The sequence below is a fragment of the Oncorhynchus keta genome, chromosome 9, assembly GCF_023373465.1.
Source record: "Oncorhynchus keta strain PuntledgeMale-10-30-2019 chromosome 9, Oket_V2, whole genome shotgun sequence".
NCBI lineage: Eukaryota > Metazoa > Chordata > Actinopteri > Salmoniformes > Salmonidae > Oncorhynchus > Oncorhynchus keta.
In genome coordinates, this window is record NC_068429.1 from 15,678,996 (window position 1) to 15,694,812 (window position 15,817).

General features: G+C 44.2%; 1 protein-coding gene across 1 annotated transcript; it reads right to left on the reverse strand.

The window, feature by feature from the left end:
• Window positions 1-11,571: 11,571 nt before the first annotated feature.
• chchd10 (coiled-coil-helix-coiled-coil-helix domain containing 10) lies at window positions 11,572-14,752 on the reverse strand. The gene is made up of 4 exons (XM_035775559.2): window positions 14,560-14,752; window positions 13,755-13,992; window positions 12,133-12,274; window positions 11,572-11,739 (listed from the first exon to the last, which is right to left on the reverse strand). The coding sequence occupies exons 1-4, from the start codon at window positions 14,604-14,606 to the stop codon at window positions 11,720-11,722; spliced, it is 447 nt and encodes a 148-aa protein (XP_035631452.1). The 5' UTR covers window positions 14,607-14,752; the 3' UTR covers window positions 11,572-11,719.
• Window positions 14,753-15,817: the final 1,065 nt, after the last annotated feature.

Below are 15,817 nucleotides of genomic sequence, written 5' to 3' on the forward strand. Positions count from 1 at the left end.
GTTAGATTTTTGCAATGTTACAAAGATGGAAAAAATGCTGTCCTTGAAATAGTCTTGATATGTTCATCAAAAGAGAGATCAGGGTCCAGACTAACATCGAGATCCTTCACAGTTTTATTTGAGACGACTGTACAACCATCAAGATTAATTGTCAGATCCAACAGAAGATCTCTTTGTTTCTTGGGACGAGCATCTCTGTTTTGTCCGAGTTTAAAAGTAAAACATTTGCCGCCATCCACTTATGTGTGAAACACAGGCTTCCAGGGAGGGCAATTTTGAGGCTTCACCATGTTTCATTGAAATGTACAGCTGTGTATTGTCTGAATAGCAGTGTACCCTAGAGTCAGGTGTGTTAGCTGAGGCTGGAGCAAAAGTATGTCAGCAATCAGGCCGAGGACTGGAGTTTCCCATCCGTGAACCAGTGCATGGTGCTGTGGTTCTCAAACCTCTCATCTGTGACCTCCAGATATTTCACAACTTTGTTGTAGCCCTGAACTAGCTCATGTAAGGCTTGATGATTATACTGCGTTCATAACCAAGTGTGAATTTACCACACAACTGGGAAAAATCCAACTTGTAATTACTAGAAGGAAACTTGTCTATCGTCCTGAGCTCACACTTCTCCCACATCTAACGTCACCTACTAACAAAATGACATCGACAACAGCATATTCAGCAGTTAAATTTAACAAAACATTGTTTTTATAAATAATCTATACATTTATTGTTTGAACACTATAATTTGTTAACAAGCATGTTGGCTGTACTTTTAGTTTATGGTTTATACTGCTTGTTGGCCATTTAGCCAATCTGCATTTCTCAACGAGGTCAAAGCACGTGAATGCATCAACTGATATTTACGACTTCACAACTGGTAAATTCCCACCTCCCACTTGGTTACGAACACAGCTAACTCAAATACATGGATCGGCTGGGGGAGGTTTGAGAAGCGCTGGACAGAGGATGATCTTTATCAAGTTGTCATAGCCCCCCATCAGTCTGCAAACTCAGTCAAGTGCCTATTTCCAAATTGATCTCCCTTTTCACTTGTGGATATTGGATAATAACCAAGATAGTAAATATCCAGTCCACCTTTCCCATGCTGGCTTCTTGGAATTGTAAGTATATTGCTCTTCAGTGCAGGGGTCTAATTTAGACGGGCAAAATTCTCTTCATGAGCCATTACAATATGTTAGATATGGGCCTCCCGAGTGGCGCAGCAGTTTCAGGCATTGCATCGCAGAGCTAGAGGCATTACTACAGACCCGGGTTCATTCCCGGGCTGTGCCACAACCGGCCGTGGCTGGGAGTCCCATAGGGCGGCACACAATTGGTCCAGCATCGTCCGGGTTAGGGGAGGGTTTGGCCCATGGGGCTTTACTTGGCTGTTCGTGCCATAGCGACTCATTGTGACTCATAGCGACTCATTGCCAGGTGCCTGCTGGCTGACCCCCGTCGCCAGTTGAACGGTGTTTCCTCCGACACATTGGTGTGGGTGGCTGGCGGAGGATGTCGTTCAACTGACGACCAGGGTCAGCAATGAGTTGCAGTGATGAGACAAGATTGAAATTGGGAGGGATAATAAAAATGATGTTAGACTTTTCCCACATTTTGTTATGTACAGTTAGCAATCTACACACAATAGCCCATTATGGCAAAGCGAAAACAGGTTCAGACATTTTTGCTAATGTTTTAAAAATAAATAACAGAACCTTATTTACATAAGTATTCAGACCCTTTGCTATGAGACTGAATTGAGCTCAGGTGCATCCTGTTTCCATTGATCATCCGTGAGATATTTCTACAACTTGATTGTAGTCCACCCGTTGGAAATACAATATATTGGACATGATTTGGAAAGGCATACAACTGTCTATAAGGTCCCACAGTTGACAGTGCATGTCAGTGCATGCCATGAGGTCAATGGAATTGTCCATAGAGCTCCGAGACAGGATTGTGTTGAGGCACAGCTCTGGGGAAGGGTACCAAAAAATGTCTGCAGCATTGAAGGTCCCCAAGAACACTGTGGCCTCCATCATTCTTAAATGGAAGAAGTTTGGAACCACCAAGACTCTTCCTCGAGTTGGCTGCCCGGCCAAACTGATCAATCAGGGGAGAAGGGTCTTGGTCAAGGAGGTGACCAAGAACCTGATGGCCACTCTGACAGAGCTCTAGAGTTCCTTTGTGGAGATGGGAGAACCTTCCAGAAGGACAACAATCTCTGCAGAACTCCATCAATCAGGCTTTTATGGTAGAGTGACCAGACAGAAGCCCGTCAGTAAAAGGCACCTAGACTCTCAGACCATGAGAAACAAGTTTCTCCGGTCTGATGAAACCAAGATTGAACTCTTTGGCCTGAATGCCAAGAGTCTGGATGAAACCTGGCACCATCCCTACAGTGAAGCATGGTGGTGACAGCATCATGCTGTGGGGATGTTCTTCAGAGGCAGGGATTGAGAGACTAGTCAGGATCGAGGGAAAGATGAATGGAGCAAAGTACAGAGAGATCCTTGATGAAAACCTGCTCCAGAGCACCTTCCAACAGGACAATGACACAGCCAAGACATTTCAGGAGTGGCTTCGGGACAAGTCTCTGAATGTCCTTGAGTGGTCCAGCCAGAGCCCGGACTTGAACCCGATCGAGCATCTCTGGAGAGACCTGAAAATAGCTATGCAGCAACGCTCCCCATCCAACCTGACAGAGCTTGAGAGGATCTGCAGAGAAGAATGGGAGAAACTACCCAAATACAGGTGTGCCAAGCTTGTCACCTCATACCCAAGAATACTTGAGGCTGTAATCACTGCCAAAGGTGCTTCAACAAAGTACTGAGTAAAGGTCCTGAATATTTATGTAAATGTGACATTTCAATTTTTTTATCATTAAATTAGCAAACATTTCTAAAAACCTGTTTTGTTTTTTCATTATGGGGTATTGTGTGTAGATTGAGGGAATAAAACAATTTAATCAATTTTAGAATAAGACTGTAACCTAACAAAATGTGGAAAAGGTCAAGGTCTCAATTCTTTCCAAAGGCATTGTAGATAGCTTATGCCAAGAGCAGCATACCACCCTGCATACCACTGCTGTCTTGCTTCTGAAGCTAAGCAGGGTTGGTCCTGGTCCGGTCCTGGATGGGAGACCAGATGCTGCTGGAAGTGGTGTTGGAGGGCCAGTAGGAGGCACTCTTTCCTCTGGTCTAAGAAAAATGTCCAAATGACCCATGGTAGTGATTGGGAACACTGCCCTGTGTAGGGTGCCGTCTTTCGGATTGGACGTTAAACGGGTGTCCTGACTCTCTGAGGTCATTAAAGATCCCATGGCACTTATCGTAAGAGTAGGGATGTTAACCCCGGGGTCCTGGCTAAATTCCCAATCTGGCCCTCAAACCATCACGGTCACCTAATAATCCCCAGTTTACAATTGGCTCATTCATCCCCTGTAACTATTCCCCAGGTTGTTGCTGCAAATGAGAACGTGTTCTCAGTCAACTTACCTGGTAAAATAACAGATAAATAAAATAAATTAAGTGTGCATGAAACATTACAAATATGACTGTTTGTTTTCATTGAATCAGATTATAGTTTAGTTGTTCAAGTTATCATTCACAGCATAGATAAAATGGTATGCTCATGATAGATAGACCAGGTAGAAACTCTTCTGAATGTAAACAAGACATTTATTCTGTGATACCTTCTGGACAATTACAACCTCTAGGTGCTAAGTACAAAAATGTATAACATACAGTGGGTACATTTTTAGACCACAAGAACAATACGTGTAGAACTATACATGAGAAAGTAATGTGCAGATTTTAACACCAACACACAGCACCCAGAATCAGATGGGTCCATCCACGCAGGATTTGTTCTGGGCTTTCAGATTATGCCTAATGATGGGTACTGGGCAGTGACTCCTGTTGCCTTCATTAGGACTCCTTTGTAGTGAAGCATTTGCCACAACCATAACACCTACACGGTTTTTACTTTTAGCATGGCGCTTTTTGTGGGCATTTAAATTACTTGCTGATGTAAAGCCTTTTTTGCATGAAGGACATATATAAGATTTCTCCCCTGTGTGAGTCCTTGTGTGAACTGTCAGACCAGAATGATTACTAAAACATTTATCACAAAGACTGCAATTATATGGTTTTTCACCTGTATGGGTCCTCATGTGCACTTTAAGATGAGAGCCATTGCTAAAAGACCTGCCACATACACTACAGCTATGTGGTTTCTACCCTGTGTGAATCCTCATATGCATACCCATATGGGCACTCTGAGTAAATCCTTTGCCACAGTCGGGACAGTGACACGGTTTCTCCCCTGTGTGACATCTGATGTGTTTTTTCAGATTAGATTTACAGCTGAAACATTTCTCACAATCACGGCACTGATAAGGTTTCTCACCTGTGTGGGTCCTGATGTGTACTTTCAGATTAGCTACACTGTTGAGAGAATATGAACTCTTCCTCCAGCCCTTGAAGCTGCTTTTCCACTTGACTGGTCCGGAGTTCTTCCTGTTCCTCTTTTACCTCCTGCCCCAGATTGGGGCTCCATTCCTTCTCACAGTGTTGCTGCTCAGTGGGAACCGCTTCCTTAGAGACAATGAGCTGCTGGAGGTCTGGAGAGAAAAAAAAGAGGATGAAACCACAAACGCTGGATTTAGGCCTAGGCCTGTACTAGCCCAATAATGGACTACCCTACCCTTACTCCTTATAGTCGTATAATTATTTGGATCCCCATTAGCTTTTGCAGATACATCAGCAGGTCTTCCTGGGGTCCACAAAACATCCCTTCATATTACATCAAAATCAATTTTACAAGGCCTCCTGAGTGGCGCAGCGGTCTAAGGCATTGCATCGCTGTGCTAGAGGCATCACGACAGATCCGGGTTCGATCCTGGGCTGTGTTGCAGCCGGCCGCGACCGTGAGACACAATTGGCCCAGCGGTGTCTGGGTTAGAAGAGGGTTTAGCCGGCTGAGATGTCCTTGTCCCATCTCTCTCTAGCGACTCTGTGTGGCGGCCGGGCGCATGCACACTGACTTTGGTCGACACATTAGTGCTATTGGATTCCGGGTTAAGCAGGCAGGGTGTCAAGAAGCAGTGCGGCTTTGCGGGGTTGTGTTTGGGAGGAAGCATGACTCTTGACCTTCGCTTCTCCCGAGTCCGTACGGGAGTTGTAGCGATGGGACAAGACTGTAACTACCGATTGGATATCACGAAAAAGATAACATTACACAAAAAGAAAATGCACTTACTGTACACTGTTCAACAACATTTGTGGCGTCCTTCTTCCGTTTACACACAGATGATCAGACACAGATAACAGGTTCTGCTAATTAGCTTTCCCTAAACAAGCATTGTCATTTGGGAATCATTTAATTGTTTTTTAAAATTTTAATTCAAGCTGAAATTAAATATACTGTACATTCCTTAGGTTTTCAAAACTGTACCGCAAGCAATGTGTGTTAATGTTTAAATCAAATCAAATTTTATTCGTCACATACACATGGTTAGCAAATGTTAATGCGAGTGTAGCGAAATGCTTGTGCTTCTAGTTCCGACAATGCAGTAATAACCAACAAGTAATCTAACTAACAATACCAAAACTACTGTCTTATACACAGTGTAAGGGGATAAAGAATATGTACATAAAGATATATGAATGAGTGATGGTACAGAGCAGCATAGGCAAGATACAGTAGATGGTATCGAGTACAGTATATACATATGAGATGAGTATGTAAACAAAGTGGCATAGTTAAAGTGGCTAGTGATACATGTATTACATAAGGATGCAGTAGATGATATAGAGTACAGTATATACGTATGCATATGAGATGAATAATGTAGGGTATGTAACATTATATAAGGTAGCATTGTTTAAAGTGGCTAGTGATATATTTTACATCATTTCCCATCAATTCCCATTATTAAAGTGGCTGGAGTTGAGTCAGTGTCAGTGTCAGTGTGTTGGCAGCAGCCACTCAATGTTAGTGGTGGCTGTTTAACAGTCTGATGGCCTTGAGATAGAAGCTGTTTTTCAGTCTCTCCGTCCTAGCTTTGATGCACCTGTACTGACCTCGCCTTCTGGATGATAGCGGGGTGAACAGGCAGTTGTTGTCCTTGATGATCTTTATGGCCTTCCTGTAACATTGGGTGGTGTAGGTGTCCTGGAGGGCAGGTAGTTTGCCCCCGGTGATGCGTTGTGCAGACCTCACTACCCTCTGGAGAGCCTTACGGTTGTGGGCAGAGCAGTTGCCGTACCAGGCGGTGATACAGCCCGCCAGGATGCTCTCGATTGTGCATCTGTAGAAGTTTGTGAGTGCTTTTGGTGACAAGCCGAATTTCTTCAGCCTCCTGAGGTTGAAGAGGCGCTGCTGCGCCTTCTTCACGATGCTGTCTGTGTGAGTGGACCAATTCAGTTTGTCTATGATGTGTATGCCGAGGAACTTAAAACTTGCTACCCTCTCCACTACTGTTCCATCGATGTGGATAGGGGGGTGTTCCCTCTGCTGTTTCCTGAAGTCCACAATCATCTCTTTAGTTTTGTTGACGTTGAGTGTGAGGTTATTTTCCTGACACCACACTCCGAGGGCCGTCACCTCCTCCCTATAGGCCGTCTGGTCGTTGTTGGCAATCAAGCCTACCACTGTTGCGTCGTCCGCAAACTTGATGATTGAGTTGGAGGCGTGCGTGGCCACGCAGTCGTGGGTGAACAGGGAGTACAGGAGAGGGCTCAGAACACACCCTTGTGGGCCCCAGTGTTGAGGATCAGCGGGGTGGAGATGTTGTTGCCTACCCTCACCACCTGGGGGCGGCCCGTCAGGAAGTCCAGTACCCAGTTGCACAGGGCGGGGTCGAGACCCAGGGTCTCGAGCTTGATGACGAGCTTGGAGGGTACTATGGTGTTGAATGCCGAGCTGTAGTCGATGAACAGCATTCTCACATAGGTATTCCTCTTGTCCAGATGGGTTAGGGCAGTGTGCAGTGTGGTTGAGATTGCATCGTCTGTGGACCAATTTGGGCGGTAAGCAAATTGGAGTGGGTCTAGGGTGTCAGGTAGGGTGGAGGTGATATGGTCCTTGACTAGTCTCTCAAAGCACTTCATGATGACGGAAGTGAGTGCTACGGGGCGGTAGTCGTTTGGCTCAGTTACCTTTGCTTTCTTGGGAACAGGAACAATGGTGGCCCTCTTGAAGCATGTGGGAACAGCAGACTGGTGTAGGGATTGATTGAATATGTCCGTAAACACACCGGCCAGCTGGTCTGCGCATGCTCTGAGGGCGCGGCTGGGGATGCCGTCTGGGCCTGCAGACTTGCGAGGGTTAACACGTTTAAATGTCTTACTCACCTCGGCTGCAGTGAAGGAGAGTCCGCATGTTTCCGTTGCAGGCCGGGTCAGTGGCACTGTATTGTCCTCAAAGCGGGCAAAAAAGTTATTTAGTCTGCCTGGGAGCAAGACATCCTGGTCGGTGACTGGGCTGGTTTTCTTCTTGTAGTCCGTGATTGACTGTAGACCCTGCCACATGCCTCTTGTGTCTGAGCCGTTGAATTGAGATTCTACTTTGTCTCTGTACTGACGCGTAGCTTGATAGCCTTGCGGAGGGAATAGCTGCACTGTTTGTATTCGGTCATGTTATCAGTCACCTTGCCCTGATTAAAAGCAGTGGTTCGCACTTTCAGTTTCACGAGAATGCTGCCATCAAACCACGGTTTCTGGTTAGGGAATGTTTTTAATCGTTGCTATGGGAACGGCATCTTCAACGCACGTTCTAATGAACTCGCACACCGAATCAGCGTATTCGTCAATGTTGTTATCTGCCGCAATACGAAACATATCCCAGTCCATGTGATGGAAGCAGTCTTGGAGTGTGGAGTCAGCTTGGTCGGACCAGCGTTGGACAGACCTCAGTGTGGGAGCTTCTTTTTTTATTTTCTGTCTGTAGGCAGGGATCAACAAAATGGAGTCGTGGTCAGCTTTTCCGAAAGGAGGGCGGGGCAGTGCCTTATATGCGTCGTGGAAGTTAGAGTAACAATGATCCAAGGTTTTTCCACCCCTGGTTGCGCAATCGATATGCTGATAAAATTTAGGGAGTCTTGTTTTCAGATTAGCCTTGTTAAAATCCAATGAATGCAGCCTCTGGATAAATGGATTCCAGTTTGCAAAGAGTCAAATAAAGTTTGTTCAGAGCCATCGATGTGTCTGCTTGGGGGGGGATATATACGGCTGTGATTATAATCGAAGAGAATTCTCTTGGTAGATAATGTGGTCGACATTTGATTGTGAGGAATTCTAAATCAGGTGAACAGAAGGATTTGAGTTCCTGTATGTTTCTTTCATCACACCATGTCTCGTTAGCCATAAGGCATACGCCCCCGCCCCTCTTCTTACCAGAAAGATGTTTGTTTCTGTCGGCGCGATGCATGGAAAAACCCGCTGGCTGCACCGCCTCCGATAGCGTCTCTCCAGTGAGCCATGTTTCCGTGAAGCAAAGAACGTTACAGTCTCTGATGTCATCAACCTTGTTGTCAAGAGACTGGACATTGGCGAGAAGAATGCTAGGGAGTGGTGCACGATGTGCCCGTCTCCGGAGTCTGACCAGAAGACCGCCTCGTTTCCTTCTTTTTCGGAGTCGGTTTTTTGGGTGGCCGCATGGGATCCATTCCGTTGTCCTGTTGGAAAGGCAGAACACAGGATCCGCGTCGCGAAAGTCATATTCTTGGTCGTACTGATGGTGAGTTGACGCTGATCTTATATTCAGTAGTTCTTCTCAGCTGTATGTAATGAAACCTAAGATGACCTGGGGTACCAATGTAAGAAATAACACGGAAAAAAACAAAAAACTGCATAGTTTCCTAGGAACGCGAAGCGAGGCGGCCATCTCTGTCGGCGCCGGAAGTTGTTGAGCAAGTGTAAATCTCCCCCGACCATAAGATACTATCACAGAGTTTCTAAACATACAGTGGTGCTTAAAGGATGTCACGCTGCTTGCTTAGCGGGTACCACTTCCTCCCTATTCGGCGCATACCTGGCTTGACCACTGGACCTCTGCTTTACAGAGTAACATTTACGCCCTCAAACGTCTCTACCGGTCGTGCCACTCAAAAGCTAGCCATTGAGTACATTTCACACAGCGTCATTTCACTCTGGCGATGTAAAGGTTAACGCAGGCGCTGTATCCCCCAGTTCCACTCCTATTCCCCAGGCGCTATCATTTGTTGACTTATGTCGCCGTAAAAGCCTTGGTTTCATACACGTTAACATCAGAAGCCTCCTCCCTAAGTTTGTTTCATTCACTGCTTTAGCACACTCCGCCAACCCTGATGTCCTAACCATGTATGCATCCTTTCTTAGGAAGGCCACCAACAACTCTGAAATTTCCATCCCCAACAACAACATTTTCCACCAAGATCGAACTGCCAAAGGGGGCAGAGTTGCAATCTACTGTAGAGATTGTCTGCAGAGTTCTGCCATGCTATCCAGGTCTGTGCCCAAACAGTTCAAGCTTCTACTTTTAAAAATCTACCTTCCAGAAATGTCTCTCACTGTTGCCACCTGTTATAGACCCCTCTCAGCCCCCAGTTGTTCCCTGGACACCATATGTGAATTGATTGCCCCCCATTTATCTTCAGAGTTCGTACTGTTAGGTGACCTAAACTGGGGTATGCTTAACACCCTAGCCGTCCTACAATCTAAGATAGATGCCCTCAATCTCACACAAATGATCAAGGAACCTCCCAGGTACAATCCTAAATCCGTAAACACTGTCACCCTCACAGATATCATCCTGACCAACCTGCCCTCTAAATCCACATTTGCTGTCTTCAACCAGGATCTCAGCGATCACTGCCTCATTGCATGCGTCCGTAATTGGTCCACGGTCAAAAAATGTTGAACTAAGAACAGATATAGCCCTTGGTTCACTCCAGACTTGACTGCCCTTGACCAGCACAAAAACATCCTGTGGTGTACTGCATAAGCATCGAATAGCCCCCGCGATATGCAACTTTTCAGGGAAGTTAGGAACCAATCAGTTAGGAAAGCAAAGGCTAGCTTTTTCAAACAGAAATGTGCATCCTGTAGCACAAACTCCAAAACGTTCTGGGACACTGTAAAGTCCATGGAGAATAAGAGCACCTCCTCCTAGCTGCCCACTGCACTGAGGCTAGGAAACACCGTCACCACAGATAAATCTATGATAATTGAGAATTTCAATAAGCATTTTTCTATGGCTGGCGATGCTTTCCACCTGGCAACCCCTATCCCGGCCAACAGCTATGCACCCCCCACAGCAACTTGCCCAAGCCCGCCCGCTTCTCCTTCACCCAAATCCAGTATCGTCTGAGATCCCTAAAGATTGGAAAGCTGCCGCGGTCATCCCCCTCTTCAAAGGGGGAGACACTCTAGACCCAAACTGTTACAGACCTATATCTATCCTGCACTGTCTTTCTAAAGTCTTCAAAAGCCAAGCTAACAAACAGATCACCGACCATTTCGAACCCCGCTGTGTGTGGACAACTACAAATACCTAGGTGTCTGGTTAGACTAAACTCTCCTTCCAGACTCACATTAAGCATCTCCAATCCAAAATTAAATCTAGAATCGGCTTCCTAAGCCTCCTTCACTTATGCTACTAAACATACCCTCGCAAAACTGACTATCCTACCGATCCTTGACTTCGCCAATGTCATTTACAAAATAGCCTACAACACTCTACTCAGCTAATTGGATGTAGTCTATCACAGTGCCATCCATTTCATCACCAAAGCCCCATACACTACCCACCACTGCGACCTGTATGCTCTCGTTGGCTGGCCCTTGTTTCATATTCGTCACCAAACCCACTGGCTCCAAGTCATCTATAAGTCTTTGCTAGGTAAAGTCCCGCCTTATCTCAGCTCATTGGTCAGCATAGCAACACCCACCCGTAGCACGCAATCCAGCAGGTATATTTCACTGGTCATCCCCCAAAGCCAACTCCTCTTTTGGCCACCTTTCCTTCCAGTTCTCTGCTGTCAATGACTGGAACGAATTGCAATTTTTTTTTTTTTAATAAAATAAAAATCACTGAGGCTGGAGACGTATATCTCCCTCACTAACTTTAAGCATCAGCTGTCAGAGCAGCTTACCGATCATTGCACCTGTACACAGCCCATCTGTAAATAGCCCACCGAACTACTTCCTCCCCATATTGTTATTTTTTTTTTCTCTTTCTCATATTGTTATTTATTTTTTCACCCCACTATCTCTACTTGCACATCATCCATCATCTGCACATCTATCACTCCAGTGTTTTTAACACATTACATTTGGACATAGAAAAATGCATTATGTTAATTATCTTTCATCTATACACCCACTTGGATACCATCACCTACTGTACCTGCCCAGTGTCCTCATCTGAAGCACTTAATTCCCAGGGTCATTTTAAGAGATGGATAACCACAGTATCTGACCATCCTTACTTTAAGTAAGTGAAAGACTAAACAGGCCTCCAGCAGAAAGTAAACCAGCAGCTATTTTTCACAATATCATATACATTACTAAAATAATCAAACAGCACACATTTCCTTACATGTCAACAAACATAATTTATTTATTGTAATAGTGGAGAGTTAGTTGAATAGAGTTTATTTCATGACCGAGTGGCTCATCTGTCTACAGTAGGTATTTATCCGAACATGGTGTTTTGTTTTGACTCACAACATCCTTGCTCAAACCAGTGATGTCACACCTGAAGGAAAAACAACAAAAGACAAGGTCAATTCATTTGTAAAATAACAATCTGCAAATCAATCATATTCCAAAACAGTTAGGGCTCAGAAAAGGATAAATACTAAGTTGACTTAAAAATTAAATAAAACAAGCACATTCAAGACACTGAACAAATCAAGCACATCCATGTCTTGTGTTGAAATACACAAAGACACGTCTTAACTTCTGATCTTCTAGATCTGACAAATACTGTATCTTAATGTTATAACCCCAGAATTATAGATCACTCCTTTGAGCAGAAATTGAGTAGACTTGCATGTTCTATTTATTAAGTCATTGGTTTAACCAAGTGTTCTGTGATACAATTGGGTGTTCATAATTCCTAGCTACCAATCATTAAGGAGAGCCTTACCGTGTGAGCCCTTGCACTGTTTGAGGGCCTGGTTGAAGCCCTCACACAAGCTGAGGTCAGCCTGAGTGGTGGCGCAGTCCAGGAACTGTCGCACCTCAAACATGCATGGGCCCGGCTGGGATGAGGCAGGTCGAGGGGCCTCCTGTAATGGCACAGACACACACACTTAATAAGTCACCTGTCAAAGGTCCTGTATACATCTGCATTACCATTAACAAGCACAGTGTGACAGACATGATCTAAATCTCCATGCCATCTCAGGTACATTACGCAAGATTTCCACCTGCCCTTTATATCTATGATACAGTAGTGATGAAGTGCAATTGTTTGATCGAATAATTAAAATATTACACTGTTGAAGCTATAAAAGTGCTTGTTTACTGAAGTGTGCCTGGTTCCAAGCTATATTCTTTCATGTAAAATAATTTCTGCATAGATTTCATAGGACAGTATTGACAATCTTAAAAATGTTGCTTGTGTATCTAGAGCCTTCCTATGGCTAGTCCTACATGATAGTCAGCATCCAAAACCGCAAGGGCAGGTTGACATGATTTAATACTTAACGCAGTCAAATTCATAAACTATAACATAGAATCAATACAACAACCACTTTTTGAAGTCATGTCACTTTTCAAGACATCCCATGCTTCCTTTAAACAATAGATCCTTCATTGTTTGCAACTATTAGGCATAGGTATTGTAACACTGTCAGCGCCAGATGACACTCTGTTTTCGTCTAGACTCAACGTCTGACATCAAGGAGTCTAATGTGACTATTCTTGGGTGGCAGGCAGCCTGGAAGCTAAGAGCGTTAGGCCAGTAACTGAAAGGGTGCTGCTTCGAATCCTTGAACCGAATAGGTGAATCTGTCTGGGCCCTTGAGCAAGGCACTTAACCCCAATTGGTCCTGTAAGTCGCTCTGGACAAGAGCGTCTGCTAAATTACTGAAATGTAAATGTAGCTAGCATGAGCTCACTTAGCTCAAACTCCTTTCTTCAGCTTTCTAGGACAGGTCTCGTTCTATTTTCAGAAATGCTATCAATAAATCAAACTGCAACATATCAAACTGCGACGTCACATTTTTAAATACCCAAGACCCCCCCCATCTGTTTTTTGCACTCTTAGAGTTCTTTTGGTTCTTCAACCACACAATACTGAATGTCCAACAACGTTGTTAGGTTAAATTTTAAAATGCAATTTGAAAGCTGAAGGGTCAAATCCCTTAGGGCAGTAGCTTATCTTCACCATGGCTGCCAAAGTCAGTAATGCCTCTTAAGAGACATCCTCTGCTGTCCAACAGCCACACCAAATTTAGTACTGTCAGAACAGACAGAAACAGTACATCTTATTTTGGGCTGTTGTTCTTTCCAGACAACATACTTACATTCAATTTGTTTGACAAAAATGTAGGAATTTGGGAAGACCTCACCAGTACAATATCCCAACCTGAATAGACGAAAACTTCCTTCTAGTCCATTGCTTTGGTGAAAGCAATAGCCTACGGTGAAAACTAATCTAGTTCTATCCCCGTCAATGTTTCTGAAGAATAGACAGCCATTTAGGAGTATTGTAACACTGCCTATTTCCGTTCACAGTTTCTCAACATCCCCTGACCTGCTCACCTGGTATGTGCTGGCGGTGGGTCTGGCTGTCTCAGGGCTGCCACCACTGAAGGCGCCGGTGAGGGCACTGCCCATGACATGGCCCATGGCAGAGCCCACTGCCACCCCGGCCGCGGTGGTGGCCATCTGGGCCATTAGGCCGGGTCCTTGGGGTGCGGCAGGAACAGCCAGGGCTGATGGGGCTGGAGCGACTGGGGACGGGGAATTTTGGGACGGGGGATGATAGGTCGGAGCTGAGCTGAAAATAAATTTAAAAAACACAATAAAGCCAACATAGCCTCTAAAACGGAACAGCTACATAACTATAGGGGAGGGGGGTCAGACTGATGCAACATCATCCCTCTGACATCACTTGCATGAATTACAATTATTATTTTGTTGCATCAGGCATCCCTGCACATCACCTGATACATTAGTAAGCAGCTGAGCTATAATCATATAAACCCAAATAGATTACCATAATCTAGGATGAATACAGGCAAAACATCTTCTGAATGACAATAAGAAACATTTATTGAAGTTGAATGGCATAACTTGGTATTTGGCTTGTGCAAACTTCACTAGGAAATGTTGACCTACCCAGTGCCCTTGGGGTCAATGACTGAAAAATGACAGAACCTCTGCTATTAGGAGAAGTGTAAAAGTGATTTGGCAGTAGTTTTAGGCTATATTTCTAAAACAGTTGTGGGTCATCCAATTACAATACAATACTACGATAACCAGTAAAATGCTACGCAAACAAGGATATAACTTTGTCATTAAACCGTCATCTGAATCGGTTGCATAATCGTTGGAAACACATTACCTGGCTGGTGCCGAAGAATGACTAGCACTGCGACTTCCTCTTGCCATGTTTGATGCAGATTTTCTTTACCACTTCAAGCTGTTTCTGCCAGGGTAAACTTGTCGTCGTTTATATAAAGAGCCGTCTTCCAAAGGCTGTTGTAACGTGGTTGGGTCTTGATGACAGCATGCACACGTGCCAGTGACCTTGTGTGGATTGTCTGGAGCGCATGCGCATGTATACGAGTATGTAAAAGTAAAAATAACATTAAAATGTGTTTACCGATTTCCTGGAGTTCAGTACCACGATGCATTTTTTTTTTACAATCACGTTACAAACAAAATAGGTACTTTGTTCATTCTTAATTCTAAAACTCTGACAACAGTTGTAGAGAACAGGTAAACAGATTATGAAAACTTTCTAGACGTTTCTCTGACTGAATGCATAATAAGATTAGGCAAGCATGAGAAGCTTTCAGTGACGTTCCAGTGTCCCCAAATCTCTGTTGAACTAGCCAATCCCTTACAAAAAATGCAGTTTTGAAACTGCCGTAAAAGTGCAGTAACTGCAGTCGACTGTAGTATTTTGTACACAGTAACTGCAGAATAACTGCAGTTGAACTGCATTCTAATTGCAGTACACTGCAAAATTACTGCAGTAACAAAAATGGTGTTCTTTTGGACGCAGTATACTGCAGTTATACTGCACAATGACTGGTCAACAAAGTATCCAGTTACACATACATTTTCATCAGAACCACATGCACACTAATAATTTGATATTAAACTGATTATGGCAGTAGGCAAATTATACAATAGTCATGAAACCAATTTACTCTGCTCATTTTAATCGGTGTACAAGCAACATCAAAGTAAGCATACACCGATTAAACACATGGTTTTCTGAGCAATCTTTGTAATTATTAGGACATATAAACACCTTAATTGTCGTTCCAGCAGTGTATTTGATCTGCGCATGTGCGAGCACCAGCCGAGCGAGCCTCCCTCTTTAACAGGATCAGTGGGTCCCCCGCGGTACAGTTGAGCTAACATATGCTAATCGCATTAGCCTAAGGTTGTAAGCAACAAGACGATTTCCTAGGACATAGACATATCTGATATTGGCAGAAAGCTTAAATTATTTTTAATCTAACTGCACTGTCCAATTTGCAGTAGCTATTACAGTGAAATAATACCATGCTATTGTTTGAGGAGAGTGCACAGTTATGAATTTAAAAAGATATTCATAAACCAATTAGGCACATTTGGGCAGTCTTGAT

Bases quoted from the DNA above. Each gene is read 5' to 3' on its own strand.
- chchd10 (XM_035775559.2), bottom strand. From the start codon at position 14,606: ATGGCAAGAGGAAGTCGCAGTGCTAGTCATTCTTCGGCACCAGCCAG. The intron at 12,275-13,754 runs GTGAGCAGGTCA...GTGCCATTACAG, and splicing joins CCACCGCCAGCACATACCAG to GAGGCCCCTCGACCTGCCTC. The intron at 11,740-12,132 runs GTAAGGCTCTCC...TTTTTCCTTCAG, and splicing joins ACAGTGCAAGGGCTCACACG to GTGTGACATCACTGGTTTGA.